The sequence below is a fragment of the Pelobates fuscus genome, chromosome 10 (assembly GCF_036172605.1).
Source record: "Pelobates fuscus isolate aPelFus1 chromosome 10, aPelFus1.pri, whole genome shotgun sequence".
NCBI classification, from domain to species: domain Eukaryota; kingdom Metazoa; phylum Chordata; class Amphibia; order Anura; family Pelobatidae; genus Pelobates; species Pelobates fuscus.
In genome coordinates this window covers 141,457,698-141,472,158 of record NC_086326.1, presented here as the reverse complement: position 1 = coordinate 141,472,158, position 14,461 = coordinate 141,457,698, and the positions used below count along the sequence as shown (strand labels likewise).

General features: G+C 48.3%; 1 protein-coding gene across 1 annotated transcript; it reads left to right on the top strand.

Moving 5' to 3' along the window:
* LOC134574581 (oocyte zinc finger protein XlCOF6.1-like) lies at positions 1-10,903 on the top strand. Its single transcript, XM_063433707.1, has 6 exons — positions 1-182; positions 4,724-4,798; positions 5,258-5,320; positions 7,371-7,497; positions 7,572-7,685; positions 9,890-10,903. Exons 3-6 carry the CDS (start codon positions 5,297-5,299, stop codon positions 10,807-10,809), a joined length of 1,185 nt encoding a protein of 394 aa, XP_063289777.1. The 5' UTR covers positions 1-182; positions 4,724-4,798; positions 5,258-5,296; the 3' UTR covers positions 10,810-10,903.
* Positions 10,904-14,461: the final 3,558 nt, after the last annotated feature.

Here is a 14,461-nt window from a genome sequence, read left to right as displayed (position 1 = left end):
CTGCTTACACAGAACTACATCTCCCGTGATGCCGTGCAGCGGTAGAACGCAGTGACGTACAGATCAACGTTAAGTGCGTGCGTATAAAGAAAGAGGGCGTCGCGGTGATTTTCTGCGGGGTCTTTCTGTGCCCACCGAGCCCGGTCAGACAGCGGGGAGAGAGCTGCACGGGGCCGCTAATGGTGGGTGTACAGCATGCTCTCAGTGATGGGGGGAAGGGCTGCTGGGGGTCTGTCTCTAGGTAACAGGGGGCTGAGAAGGAAAGAATGGGGGAGGGGGTGAGAAGAGAAGCAGGGGGTGGAGGGGGGTGAGAAGAGAAGCAGGGGGTGGAGGGGGGTGAGAAGAGAAGCAGGGGGTGGAGGGGGGTGAGAAGAGAAGCAGGGGGTGGAGGGGGGTGAGAAGAGAAGCAGGGGGTGGAGGGGGGTGAGAAGAGAAGCAGGGGGTGGAGGGGGGTGAGAAGAGAAGCAGGGGGTGGAGGGGGGTGAGAAGAGAAGCAGGGGGTGGAGGGGGGTGAGAAGAGAAGCAGGGGGTGGAGGGGGTGAGAAGAGAAGCAGGGGGTGGAGAGGGGTGAGAAGAGAAGCAGGGGGTGGAGAGGGGTGAGAAGAGAAGCAGGGGGTGGAGGGGGGTGAGAAGAGAAGCAGGGGGTGGAGGGGGGTGAGAAGAGAAGGAGGGGGGGTGAGAAGAGAAGCAGGGGGTGGAGGGGGGTGAGAAGAGAAGGAGGGGGGTGAGAAGAGAAGCAGGGGGTGGAGGGGGTGAGAAGAGAAGCAGGGGGTGGAGGGGGTGAGAAGAGAAGCAGGGGGTGGAGGGGGTGAGAAGAGAAGCAGGGGGTGGAGGGGGGGTGAGAAGAGAAGCAGGGGGTGGAGGGGGGGGTGAGAAGAGAAGCAGGGGGTGGAGGGGGGTGAGAAGAGAAGCAGGGGGTGGAGGGGGGTGAGAAGAGAAGCAGGGGTGGAGGGGGGTGAGAAGAGAAGCAGGGGGTGGAGGGGGGTGAGAAGAGAAGCAGGGGGTGGAGGGGGGTGAGAAGAGAAGCAGGGGGTGGAGGGGGGTGAGAAGAGAAGCAGGGGGTGGAGAGGGGTGAGAAGAGAAGCAGGGGGTGGAGAGGGGTGAGAAGAGAAGCAGGGGGTGGAGGGGGGTGAGAAGAGAAGGAGGGGGGGTGAGAAGAGAAGCAGGGGGTGGAGGGGGGTGAGAAGAGAAGCAGGGGGTGGAGGGGGGTGAGAAGAGAAGGAGGGGGGGTGAGAAGAGAAGGAGGGGGGGTGAGAAGAGAAGCAGGGGGTGGAGGGGGGTGAGAAGAGAAGCAGGGGGTGGAGGGGGGTGAGAAGAGAAGCAGGGGGTGGAGGGGGGTGAGAAGAGAAGCAGGGGGTGGAGGGGGGTGAGAAGAGAAGCAGGGGGTGGAGGGGGGGTGAGAAGAGAAGCAGGGGGTGGAGGGGGGGTGAGAAGAGAAGCAGGGGGTGGAGGGGGGGTGAGAAGAGAAGCAGGGGGTGGAGGGGGGGTGAGAAGAGAAGCAGGGGGTGGAGGGGGGGTGAGAAGAGAAGCAGGGAGTGGAGGGGGGGTGAGAAGAGAAGCAGGGGGTGGAGGGGGGGTGAGAAGAGAAGCAGGGGGTGGAGGGGGGGTGAGAAGAGAAGCAGGGGGTGGAGGGGGGGTGAGAAGAGAAGCAGGGAGTGGAGGGGGGTGAGAAGAGAAGCAGGGGGTGGAGGGGGGGTGAGAAGAGAAGCAGGGGGTGGAGGGGGGTGAGAAGAGAAGCAGGGGGTGGAGGGGGGTGAGAAGAGAAGCAGGGGGTGGAGGGGGGGTGAGAAGAGAAGCAGGGGGTGGAGAGGGGTGAGAAGAGAAGCAGGGGGTGGAGGGGGGTGAGAAGAGAAGCAGGGGGTGAGAAGAGAAGCAGGGGGTGGAGAGGGGTGAGAAGAGAAGCAGGGGGTGGAGGGGGGTGAGAAGAGAAGCAGGGGGTGAGAAGAGAAGCAGGCGGTGGAGGGGGTGAGAAGAGAAGCAGGCGGTGGAGGGGGTGAGAAGAGAAGCAGGGGTAGAGGGGGATGAGAATAGAAGCAGGGGGTGAGAATAGAAACAGGGAGGGTGAGAAGAGAAGCAGGGGGTGGAGGGAGGTGTGAGAAGAGAAGCAGGGGGTGGAGGGAGGGGTGAGAAGAGAAGCAGGGAGTGTGAGAAGAGAAGCAGGGGGTGGAGGGAGGGGTGAGAAGAGAAGCAGGGGGTGGAGGGAGGGGTGAGAAGAGAAGCAGGGGGTGGAGGGAGGGGTGAGAAGAGAAGCAGGGGGTGGAGGGAGGGGTGAGAAGAGAAGCAGGGGGTGGAGGGAGGGGTGAGAAGAGAAGCAGGGGGTGGAGGGAGGGGTGAGAAGAGAAGCAGGGAGGGTGAGAAGAGAAGCAGGGGGTGGAGGGAGGGGTGAGAAGAGAAGCAGGGAGGGTGAGAAGAGAAGCAGGGGGTGGAGGGAGGGGTGAGAAGAGAAGCAGGGAGGGTGAGAAGAGAAGCAGGGGGTGGAGGGAGGGGTGAGAAGAGAAGCAGGGAGGGTGAGAAGAGAAGCAGGGGGTGGAGGGAGGGGTGAGAAGAGAAGCAGGGAGGGTGAGAAGAGAAGCAGGGGGTGGAGGGAGGGGTGAGAAGAGAAGCAGGGAGGGTGAGAAGAGAAGCAGGGGGTGGAGGGAGGGGTGAGAAGAGAAGCAGGGAGGGTGAGAAGAGAAGCAGGGGGTGGAGGGAGGGGTGAGAAGAGAAGCAGGGAGGGTGAGAAGAGAAGCAGGGGGTGGAGGGAGGGGTGAGAAGAGAAGCAGGGAGGGTGAGAAGAGAAGCAGGGGGTGGAGGGAGGGGTGAGAAGAGAAGCAGGGAGGGTGAGAAGAGAAGCAGGGGGTGGAGGGAGGGGTGAGAAGAGAAGCAGGGAGGGTGAGAAGAGAAGCAGGGGGTGGAGGGAGGGGTGAGAAGAGAAGCAGGGAGGGTGAGAAGAGAAGCAGGGGGTGGAGGGAGGGGTGAGAAGAGAAGCAGGGAGGGTGAGAAGAGAAGCAGGGGGTGGAGGGAGGGGTGAGAAGAGAAGCAGGGAGGGTGAGAAGAGAAGCAGGGGGTGGAGGGAGGGGTGAGAAGAGAAGCAGGGAGGGTGAGAAGAGAAGCAGGGGGTGGAGGGAGGGGTGAGAAGAGAAGCAGGGAGGGTGAGAAGAGAAGCAGGGGGTGGAGGGAGGGGTGAGAAGAGAAGCAGGGAGGGTGAGAAGAGAAGCAGGGGGTGGAGGGAGGGGTGAGAAGAGAAGCAGGGAGGGTGAGAAGAGAAGCAGGGGGTGGAGGGAGGGGTGAGAAGAGAAGCAGGGAGGGTGAGAAGAGAAGCAGGGGGTGGAGGGAGGGGTGAGAAGAGAAGCAGGGAGGGTGAGAAGAGAAGCAGGGGGTGGAGGGAGGGGTGAGAAGAGAAGCAGGGAGGGTGAGAAGAGAAGCAGGGGGTGGAGGGAGGGGTGAGAAGAGAAGCAGGGAGGGTGAGAAGAGAAGCAGGGGGTGGAGGGAGGGGTGAGAAGAGAAGCAGGGAGGGTGAGAAGAGAAGCAGGGGGTGGAGGGAGGGGTGAGAAGAGAAGCAGGGAGGGTGAGAAGAGAAGCAGGGGGTGGAGGGAGGGGTGAGAAGAGAAGCAGGGAGGGTGAGAAGAGAAGCAGGGGGTGGAGGGAGGGGTGAGAAGAGAAGCAGGGAGGGTGAGAAGAGAAGCAGGGGGTGGAGGGAGGGGTGAGAAGAGAAGCAGGGAGGGTGAGAAGAGAAGCAGGGGGTGGAGGGAGGGGTGAGAAGAGAAGCAGGGAGGGTGAGAAGAGAAGCAGGGGGTGGAGGGAGGGGTGAGAAGAGAAGCAGGGAGGGTGAGAAGAGAAGCAGGGGTGGAGGGAGGGGTGAGAAGAGAAGCAGGGAGGGTGAGAAGAGAAGCAGGGGGTGGAGGGAGGGGTGAGAAGAGAAGCAGGGGGTGGAGGGAGGGGTGAGAAGAGAAGCAGGGAGGGTGAGAAGAGAAGCAGGGGGTGGAGGGAGGGGTGAGAAGAGAAGCAGGGAGTGGAGGGAGGGGTGAGAAGAGAAGCAGGGGGTGGAGGGAGGGATGAGAAGAGAAGCAGGGGGTGGAGGGAGGGCTGAGAAGAGAAGCAGGGGGTGGAGTGAGGGGTGAGAAGAGAAGCAGGGGGTGAGAAGAGAAGCAGGGGGTGAGAAGAGAAGCAGGGGGTGGAGGGAGGGGTGAGAAGAGAAGCAGGGGGTGAGAGGAGAAGCAGGGGGTGGAGTGAGGGGTGAGAGGAGAAGCAGGGGTGGAGGGAGGGGTGAGAGGAGAAGCAGGGGTGGAGGGAGGGGTGAGAAAAGGGTATTTGTTTTGGCTGCATTGAAATACCAGAAAGTGAAATAATGCAGATTTGCTAGCCTGACAAAAGGTAGAGCTTTTGCCAATTCCCCACAGCCATTACCAGCTACAGCTGAGGCAAGAGGCATCTCTTCCATTGTTCCATAGACATGTTTATAATATTGTCATATTCAACATTGGAAGAATTTAGACAGGGGGAGGGGGTGTCTTTTGAAAATGGCATAGACCCTGCAGGTGACAGTGCTGCTGGGGTTTTTCTTAAAAATAAATTATTTTATTACATATTGTGTGTCTGGCTTTCCTAGAATAGCAAGAGTTAATTTGACTGTTGCGCTGTACGTGAGTGTGAGTGTGAGTGTGCGTGTGTGTGTGTGTGTTTATATGTATGGCAATGTGGAGGAAATGCCCAAGATCTCATGTATGGCTTTTGTTCTCTGCAGGTGCTTATACCTGTGTGAGTGTACCTGGAACATCATGGGGTGATGACGCTTGCCTCGACCCAGACGTTCTTCACGGTAAGTGACTTCTGCTGCATTCTCACGCCAGTAATGGCATTTACTGGGGCGCGACAATGAAGATCTGCCACTTCCAAACAGCCACATTATTACTGCATTATATGTGGATGGTGTAGAAATATTTGAACGGATGTAGATGAAAGTATAACTTCCTTTTATGATCTCTGCCACGGAGTGGGTAGGGTTACAGCTGCTACAATATTTGATAATCACTGTGGTTATCAGTAGATTTGTACAGGTATAGAGGCATCCGTGCATTAAAACCTATAAAAGCAATACAACTTGTTATGTGCATGTAATGGCTCTTTAAATCCCCAAGTGCCCAGAGAGCTCTTCTAGCAGCACTTCCAGACGCTCTCCTTTGTAGGAAACCTTGTGAGGATTGTTTTGGGGTTTGTGGATACATGTGGGGTGTATGGTAGGCAGATATTATTGATCTGTTCATTTTCTTTCAGGAAGGGATAGGTCCTGCATTACACCCATGCAGTGAAAGACAAGATGGAGTACCAGCTCAGTGAACAGGTGAGGTTTAGACAGACCTCCATCAGCTGTACTCAAAGGCTTGTTTTATTTCTTTACAGAGGTTATTAAGAAGACTGTGGATTCCCAATTCAGAACGTGTGTGTGTGTCAATGTGCCTAACACCAGGTGGTGATATTCTGGATATTCCAAGCTAATCAATTCATTTTCTGCTAAAACTTAGACAAACGGAAACTAGCTGATTTGGTCTCGCTGACTCTAGAAACAGCCAGTGAACACAGTAAAAGTCATTTAATTTAGAGCCCTTCTACCAATAGAGGGAGATGGTTTTATGCCCTTCAGTTTCCTGATACCTAAGACAGAGGTGTGAGGTTAAAGTGACAGTCTATGTGATAACCTAAATCAAGCTGAATGGTTTTGTTATTTTGGTGCCTAAATCATGCCCTTGCAGCTTCATAGCTCAGTTTTCTGCCAATTCGGATACTGCAGTGGTACCACTCACTGCATGGTGCCAGGAGCGCCCTGGTGCTTTTAAGCATTGTTAGGAGTCAACCAGTTCTCAAATTCTCTGCCATCTTACCTGGGGTTTACCAGTCTCTGCCGCCACTACTAATGCTGGAAGTTCCTAAGCAGAAACTTTTGTTGGTTCTTCGGAGCCAAGTAGTGCAGGCCTTAGGCTATTGTCTGAGAACATCAGCTGATCTCTCTCAGCCAAAGAACCAAGTCTGGTGATGGTAGTGTAGTGGGGCGTGGCACCCAGCAGAAAAGGGTTTGACTCTTCACAATGGAGGATGCCAAGGCCCTACTATTTTTTTTCATTTGGAATCTTAAAAGAACACTATAGGGACAGGAACACAAACATGTATTCCTGACCCTATAGTGCAAAACCCACCATTAAGGTGGCTTTCCCCCCACTTAGCTCCCTTAAAAGCAATTAAAACTCCCCTTATTTCCAGCGCAGGTCCACCAGCACTGGCCTCGCCCCCTTGGTGACATCAGAATTGCTGATTTTTAGCCAATGCAATGCTTTCCCATGGGGAAAGCATTGGATTGGCTAAAATCGGCAAGAGGGCGGGACCAAGCGCCAGTTTGGCCAATCTGCACCTCCTCACAGAGATACATTGAATCTTGAATGAGGAAAATACAGTATCCCCATGCAGTGCGTGGAGATGCTGAATGGCAGTGCTGCCTCCTGTGCAGCACTGCTCCAGGAAGCACCTCCAGTGGCCATGTGAGAAATGGCCATTTGGACGTGTCCCTAGGGGCTATGTAAGCACTTCATTTTCTCTGAAAAGGCAGTGTTTGCATTAAAATACCTGAAGGCGATGATTATACTCACCAGAACAACTACATTAAGCTATAGTTTGACTATAGTGTCCCTACTTCAGCTGAACTCAGAGGCAGTAGAATGCTTACTTTAGGACAACTAATGGCCTTCAGATCAGGCAGCCAGGTTCCGACATTTCAGTTAAAGGGACACTATAGTCACCAGAACAACTACAGCTTAATGTTCTGGTGAGTATAATTATATGCAGGCATTTCCTTCCTGGCTCAGTGCTGCACACTCAGTGCTGATTCAATGCATCTCTATGAGGAGCTGCTGATTGGCCAATACTGCACTTGGCCTTGCCCCCTTGCTGATTTTAGCCAATCCAATGCTTCCCCTGTGGGAAAGCATTGGATGCTAAAAATCAACAATTCTGAAGATGTCACCAAGGGGGTGGGGCCAGACCAGCGTGGCGCTGTAAATAAGGTGAGTTTTAATTCCTTATAAGGGGGGGGAAGCCACCTACATGGTGGGTTTTGCACCATAGGTCAGGAATACATGTTTGTGTTCATGACCCTATAGTGTTCCTTTAACATTGTCTTCAGCTGGATGAGTAACACTTTTGACCAAATAGAATGTAAAGAAGGCCACCCCACAGAGCACGGGTCTGCCAAGAGATATACAGAAAAGAGATGCTTACTTGTAGGTGTGCATGACAAAATGGTACACACAGTGGCTCTATTTAATGCCCTGTGAAAGGAGGCATATTCCAGCAGTTGATGGTTTGTACCAATGAAAAAACACCCAAAAAATGTTCTTGTTTAGGAACAATGTGAGTTTGACGAAGTTGCCATTTACTTCTCGGAGGATGAATGGGGCTGTTTAACAGAAAATGAGAAGGAGCTTTACTTGGAAGTGATGATGGAGAATTACCTGACCCTCAGATCCCTGGGTAAGAACGTATCACAGCTTTCTAAGATATTTTACTGTAAATAGATACAAATCCTCATTATGTTTTATTAATAGGATGGATCAACATGATTCCTCCAATAATATCTGTTATCGGACGAGGAGAAGATCCCTATGTGAAGGATCAACAACGGTCTATTAAGATCGAAGAGTTTCTAAACACCAGCTGCAGTGAGTAATAAGGAGAATTAATTTATCAGCCCCCCTCCCCTGTCAGCTGTGCTTTGCTCTAATATTGCAATAAGTGGCTAAAAAGAAAACCAGTATGGGGTGAAAACAATCTGGAATACATCTCTCTAATTCTATCTCTCCATGGTAGCACAAGAGTCAAGCCATAAACAAGAACAAAAAGACATATATATCCAACCGTACATTGGTAGAAGGTATAGACAGACAATATAAAGTGCAGAGACCGCAATTAAAAGGCCGCTCAAACACGGTTTGCTTGAGTGCTGTATGAGTGTAGAGTTTGCCTTTTGTTTACCAGCTTATAAAAGTGCTGATTTCAGTAGAAATCGACACTTGTATAAATCACTTCTATAATAGTGGAGGTTTTCCATGGTGACAAATCGATTTTCTCATTTTAGAGCACAATATCTGAACTGGACAGCTGATTTGGTATATTTTGTGATGTCAAGTCATATGCGAAGATACCGGCAGTACTCAATAGAGGGGGCAAAAAATGAAATAATGGCTTTCATGAATATATTAACCCATAATGTTCTAGATGCAAACTCTGAATGGAATGCCCAGAAATGAAGGCAACACATTGCAGCTCTGGCATCTAGACAGACCTACGATCTCTGAAGGAATAATGCCATATGGATTCTTATATACGCAGTAGCAATGTTTGTACAGGCACACATATAAAAGCTAGTGTGGTTAAGTCCATCTTTGTCTCCACTAAACAGTTGTATTGTATAGACTGCAGTGGTCCCCAACACAATCTTCATGGACCACCAAAAGTCCAGAATTTTTGTATTTCCCTTTTATATTCAAATGCAGATTGACAAAACCTGGACTGCTGGTGGTCCATGAGGACTGGGTTGGAGACCACTTGTATATAGAGCATACTATGTTCTTGTTTTTTTTTACTGACATCAGAGTACTAAATGAACAGTATGAGAAATGGCAACCATGTAGCTAAGTAGCTTGTATCCTTTTAAGCGGGGAATTTCCATAAACCTACCATATTAGTCTGACCCAAAGGAGTAGCTTAGTAACTGAAAATGGTGATAAATCAACTTTGCAGGAAGAAACACCCCCACCCCAGACAGAGAGAGTAGGCATAGATTTAAAAAAGTAAAAAATGTAATACTAGTAAAAAGACTAAGAAGATTAAAAAAAGACTCCACATAATTAACTCGATTCAATCTTTATGATTTTGAGTTGAGACATATGATCAGACTTTCTTTTCCCATATGGTTCAAGACTCGTTACAAAAAAAATAAAAATGTGTTTCTAACTCAACTTTTTTTTGGGGGGGCGGGCTAGAATAAGAATCTGCATTATAATCTGAAGTGATAAGTTTACATTACTCCTCCTTAACATTTTTAATGACATAAGATACATATACATTTTCTATTTTGCATACTCTTTGTTGTTTTTTTTTTTTTTGTTTGTTTTTTTACCAATCAGACTCTACAAATCCATTCACTACAGTCTGAGAGTCAATGATAGATCTCGATCTCTGCAAACCTCCAGTCCTTTCCCTTGCTTCTCTGATTTTAAGTCTTGAAATGAAATAGATTTCCAAAAAAAAAATGACATTCATCCCTGCAGTGTTTAAAAGCTGAAAGTCTCTATGGTCTTCCCTGCTTCACTTCCTGCACAGAAACGGGAAAAACTATGGAGAGACTGTCATACACTTAAATACAAAAAACAAACCATCTTTACTTACTTGCTCATGGTGCCTAGAGAGATATCAGCTATGCCTCATTGATGATGCCTAACAAGGCTGAAACGTTTGTCTGGGGTTGCTGTGTCTCTCGTGCAGAGGGAACTTGCTGGCATTTCGGATCTGGACTGCCCGTATGGGTGGGACCAGTCTGATATGTTTCAGAGATGTTCTCTCTGTAATGGCACAAGATGAGCTAAAACCAGCTTGAGATCTGAGCGGGGACCCACCGAAGGGCAGGCTATTTTAGCTGCTGCCTGTTCTCAGTATTCTCTTGCACCCTGTTTTTTTTGCTCTCTACCTTTTACTTATACCTTAATTTAAAGAAAAGTGTTTCCTTTCAAAACTTGATGAAAGCATTGTTATGTTAAAAGAAATCGGTTTGACGTGGCACTTGTCCTTTAATCACTGTAGGCTGTGATTTATATATTTATTGTACCTGGACATTAATATTGAGCTTTCATTTTTTTTTTTTTAGACTGCTTCATTGACAAGTGTATACCCACCGAAGCAATGTGCCGTACTATGGCAGACGGTGTGACAAATCTGAATTCTGTACATGATGAAGGCTTCATCTCAAAACCTCACGTTGTTCAAAGATTCTGCTGCTCAGACAGTGAGAAGTGTTCTGCCCATCAAAGGATTTATTTAGATCAGAAATCCGTCTTATGTTCTATATGTGGGAAATGTTTTCATAATAAATCAGATCTTACTCGGCATCAGTCAATTCACACAGAAGTGAAAGTACACTCTTGTGCTGAATGTGGAAAATGCTTTTCACGCCCCTCACATCTTCGTGTACATCAGATTATTCACACAGGAGGGAAACCTTTCACTTGCCCCGAGTGCGGTAAATGTTATAATTCTAGTACTGGTCTACGGAAACACATGAGTCAAAGTCACTCAGGAGACAAAGGGCACTTATGTGTGGAATGTGGAAAATATTTTACTATTTTGGCAGATCTTGTTGAGCATCTGAGGTGTCACACTGGAGTGAAATCATATAATTGTGCTAAGTGTGGAAAGCATTTTGCCAAGAAATATGATCTTAATCAACATAAAATGACTCACGCGAAAAAGGAACATTTCTTATGTTCTGAGTGTGGAAAATACTTTAGTAATATGCAAAACCTCATTAGACATAAGTGGACTCACACAGGAGAGGAACCATTTTCGTGTTCCAAATGTGGGAAATGTTTTACACTTAAGTCGAGTCTTGTTCAACACCAGAGGGTTCATACAAAACTGAAGCCATTTTCTTGCTCTGAATGTGGGAAATGTTTCAGTAATAAAGCAAATTATTCTAAACATCAGATGATTCACAAACTGGTGGAAGTACACTCAACAGGAATGATGAAATTGCATTTACAAGTTCATCCCCAAGATCCCCCTGTGTAAGTAGTCAGTGTTAGCTAAACGTTTTACAACTTACCTGGAGTGTGCTGGGTGCAGGTCACTGCCTCCGTTGAGAGACAAACTGGATGAGGGTGTCAGCTGATCACTCTCTACCAATGAGCTAAGCCCTTCACCACCGGGCTAGCTCAGTGCAAAGAGCTTGCGGCTCTCATAGAGGAGGTGACCGGCATCTAAACCATTGCAGTGTGCTGTTGTGGTCATGGTGCTTGGAGTGTTTGTTTATTGGAACACTCGAACATTAGGAATACAAACATGTATTCTTAACATTAAGAGTATTGGATGGGCCCCTTTCAGATTCAATCATATGAATCTGTTAACTTCCTTTTAGCCACCAGTGTCCCAGTCTTGTCGTAGCCACTGCCCCTCCTCTGGCTCCTTAGTGCTTGTGATCTCAGTTAATCCAATGCTTTCCCATAGGGAAGCATTGGGGAGGCTAATCTGCATGTGTAGTAATTTCTGTGCTGCTCCAATCAGCATCTCCTCATAGATATGTCTTGACTCTGCATTTATATGAGGAATGTTTGGTGAGGAGACACAAAACGTTGATACTGCAAAAATCTTAGAACTGCAACCTGGAAGCCCCTCTAGTGTCTCTGATTGACCGCAAGAGGTGGCCTTAGGCCGCAATGTAAACCATGCCTTTCTCAGAAAACTGTCACAGAAACATTACATTAAGTTGAGTGACCCTTTAAGCATCAGAGGATTAGAGTGAGAAATCTTTATAATGATTGTCGTGTGTTTTTTGTGATCAAATCTTGTTACACATCAGATGGAAAACACAGGACATAAGCTGTTCTTATGTTCCAAATTGACTCCCAAATCACTGAACAAACACACTAATTTGAGTTTGGTAAAATGCTCATCATGTAGGACTGGTTCCCAAACCAGTCACAGTGCAGGATTTAGATTTCCCTTTTCTATTCCAATGGAGATACTGACCAAACGTGGACCGTGGCTGGAGCATGGAGACTGGTTTGGGAACCAATGCTGTGAGGTATGCGAGTACAATATAGGAGAACCCTTTGAAAGCGCAATTTCAAAAACAAAACAGCGGGATTATGTATAGAATCCTAAGTCTTGCGTTCTGTGAAAATGATATAATAGTAAATATTAAATCACGATGTGTACTTTAAAAAAATAATGACTCCCATGCTGCTGTCCACCAGTTAAACTATGGAAATTAAAACTGCAAACTCCTATTTTTTGCATATTCCATGGTGGCTTTTTTCAAACATTCAGATTTTTTTTTACAGGTTAATTATTTGCATTGTAAAAAAACAAAACGAATGTGACCGGTATGCTCAAATGTGAATATTGCATTTGTATTTTGCAGCTTCGCTAGCTAGACCAGAATGTAATTCTGCAGTGCTCCGAATATCCCATACTGCATAAAGACCATCGCTAAAAACGATACAGAAATCCTTAAAACACCTGCTGTGCAGATTATTTTTATTTTTTTGTTCTGTCTTAACTTTTTGTGTCTAGTTACGGTGTTCTATCCTGATAGAATAAAGATTTAATATACATTGAAGGATATATTGTGATGGATTATATGAATTGTGAATACCTATTAATGGTTCAAACGGGAGATTGTATTATGCATGTTAAAACATTAAGAATTTGGACTAGGTCACTAGAGAAATTGTCTGTCAGGTACTTGATGTTCCCAAAGGGAATGTAAACTTTAATTATCCAGATTAAAGCCCATAATCTGCCTGGGTAGTCTTTAAGGTTTTATCTCCAGCAAGGTGTAATTGAAATGACATCGATTTTAAACCACTAGTCCGTAAGACTTAATTTAAAGCATGGGTTTTCTACATAAATTCTTATTTTTCATGGTTCTTATAATCTTAATATTTATGACCAGATGAAGGTTTCGTTTTTAGAATAATGATTTAACATCAGGCCATGCATTTTGCATTAGCCTTACCCATAAGTAGCGGAGGTTCATTGTATTATTCCCATGCTGGGTTTCTCTTATGGCCTGCTGCCATTTTATTTTTAATTTATTTTTTTCCTCAAGGAACGGACAGCCACTAGAGGGCTTCCTGGTTTGAAACGGACCCCTTGGTTCGTTATCCGACGCTGGACGTCCTCACGCTCTGCATGAGGACCTCCGGCGTCAGATTTTTCCCCATTGGAAAGCATTGATTAATGTGCTTTCCTATGTGGAAATTTTAATGCAAGCGCGGCCATTGTCACGCATGCACATTAGGTCTCCAACTGACGTCTGCAGGGAAGGAATGTGGGCGGAGCCTGACCCAGCATCGAGGAGCATCTGCGCTGGATCCAGGTAAGTTACTGAAGGATTTTAAACCCCTTCAGCCGCGCGGGGGGTGTGAGGGGCACTATAGAATCCCTTTAAGGTATTTTTTCTGTACTCTGCAAGCTTATTTTATTATTTTTTTGTTGTCTTATTGCAGCAGTACAGAATAGTCATAGCCTCTATTTGGACAGGTAACCAGTGTATATGAACTAATGAAATACAAACCCCTCCCACATAGTCACCATAAAAACTGGTACATCTCAGGGGGCGGGGCCTGAACCGCATGGCGGAGGTACGTGCTGTGGGAGGGCTCCGGCTACAGATTGAACTTTAAGCCAATATACCCCACTCCCATCACACCAGTCAGCCCTTTCTCGTGTCCCAGAACAGGGTCCACCACAGAGGTTCTTCAGCTATCTTACCCGGAGGTACCTTTGGGGCCTAGTACTCTAGGTGGTCGGGGGAGGTGGCCGATCTCTCGAACCACGAGATGTGACACCCACTCAGAGGGTTAAGCTGCCCCGTTGTCCCCCTCCCCCCCACTTTGGACCTGCGGGGGTCATCCTGGTCCCCACTGGCCTGTACTCACCACAGCTGCACACTGCACGCTCCTCAACCGCAGAACCTGTCAAAATGGTGGATGTGCCATACTCCCAGATGCCTACTCCTACGGAGTCTGTGCAAGTTTCTCACTGAGTTGTTAAGTGGTCCATGCAGAAATTGGACGCAATCTTCCAGCAATTTTGGGACACCCTGGCTGCGAGACGGACAACAACCCTGATTTTTTTTTTTAAAGCAGTCTGTGGGTGAGACCAGGGCCAATCCAGGCATACCTGTCACTCAAGCACCGGTTGCACCTAAAGTTCACCACACAAGGTCCAACAGGGGATCAACCCCGAAGCATCGACCACGCAGGCAGAGAATCATGCGCCACCGGCGACGTTTAAACATCAAAGTCGTCTGTCTTCCACACAATGGGGTGGACTTGGACTCTGTGAGCCCCCGAGTCCATGGCTCTGCGATGCAGACCTCAGTACTGGCCTGGGGTTGGGAGCAGGCTTTGGCTCTCCCCTTCAATGCCGCTTCCCAGAGCAAAAGGAGTGTCTACCATCAGCAACTCACCTGGCCAGCCAGAAGAGCTGTAGATCACAGCATGAGCTTGTTGCTTGGCGTGGAACCTGTCTGTGGGCACTGGCCTGCATGTGGGGTCGGGTTAATCTTGGCTGGAAAACCCTGCTACACCACTTGCAACTGCTGCACCAACATTACAGGGACATTACAAGGACTCTGACCATACTTTTTCTGACACAGGCTATTTTGCTCACCGCTCATGCAGGACTCCTTACTTTTTGATATGACCTCATGCAA

Excerpts from the sequence above, each read along its gene's own strand:
- LOC134574581 (XM_063433707.1), top strand. The coding sequence starts at position 5,297 with ATGGAGTACCAGCTCAGTGAACAG. Across the intron at positions 7,498-7,571 it reads CCTGACCCTCAGATCCCTGG|GATGGATCAACATGATTCCT; the intron begins GTAAGAACGTAT and ends TTTTATTAATAG. Across the intron at positions 7,686-9,889 it reads GTTTCTAAACACCAGCTGCA|ACTGCTTCATTGACAAGTGT; the intron begins GTGAGTAATAAG and ends TTTTTTTTTTAG.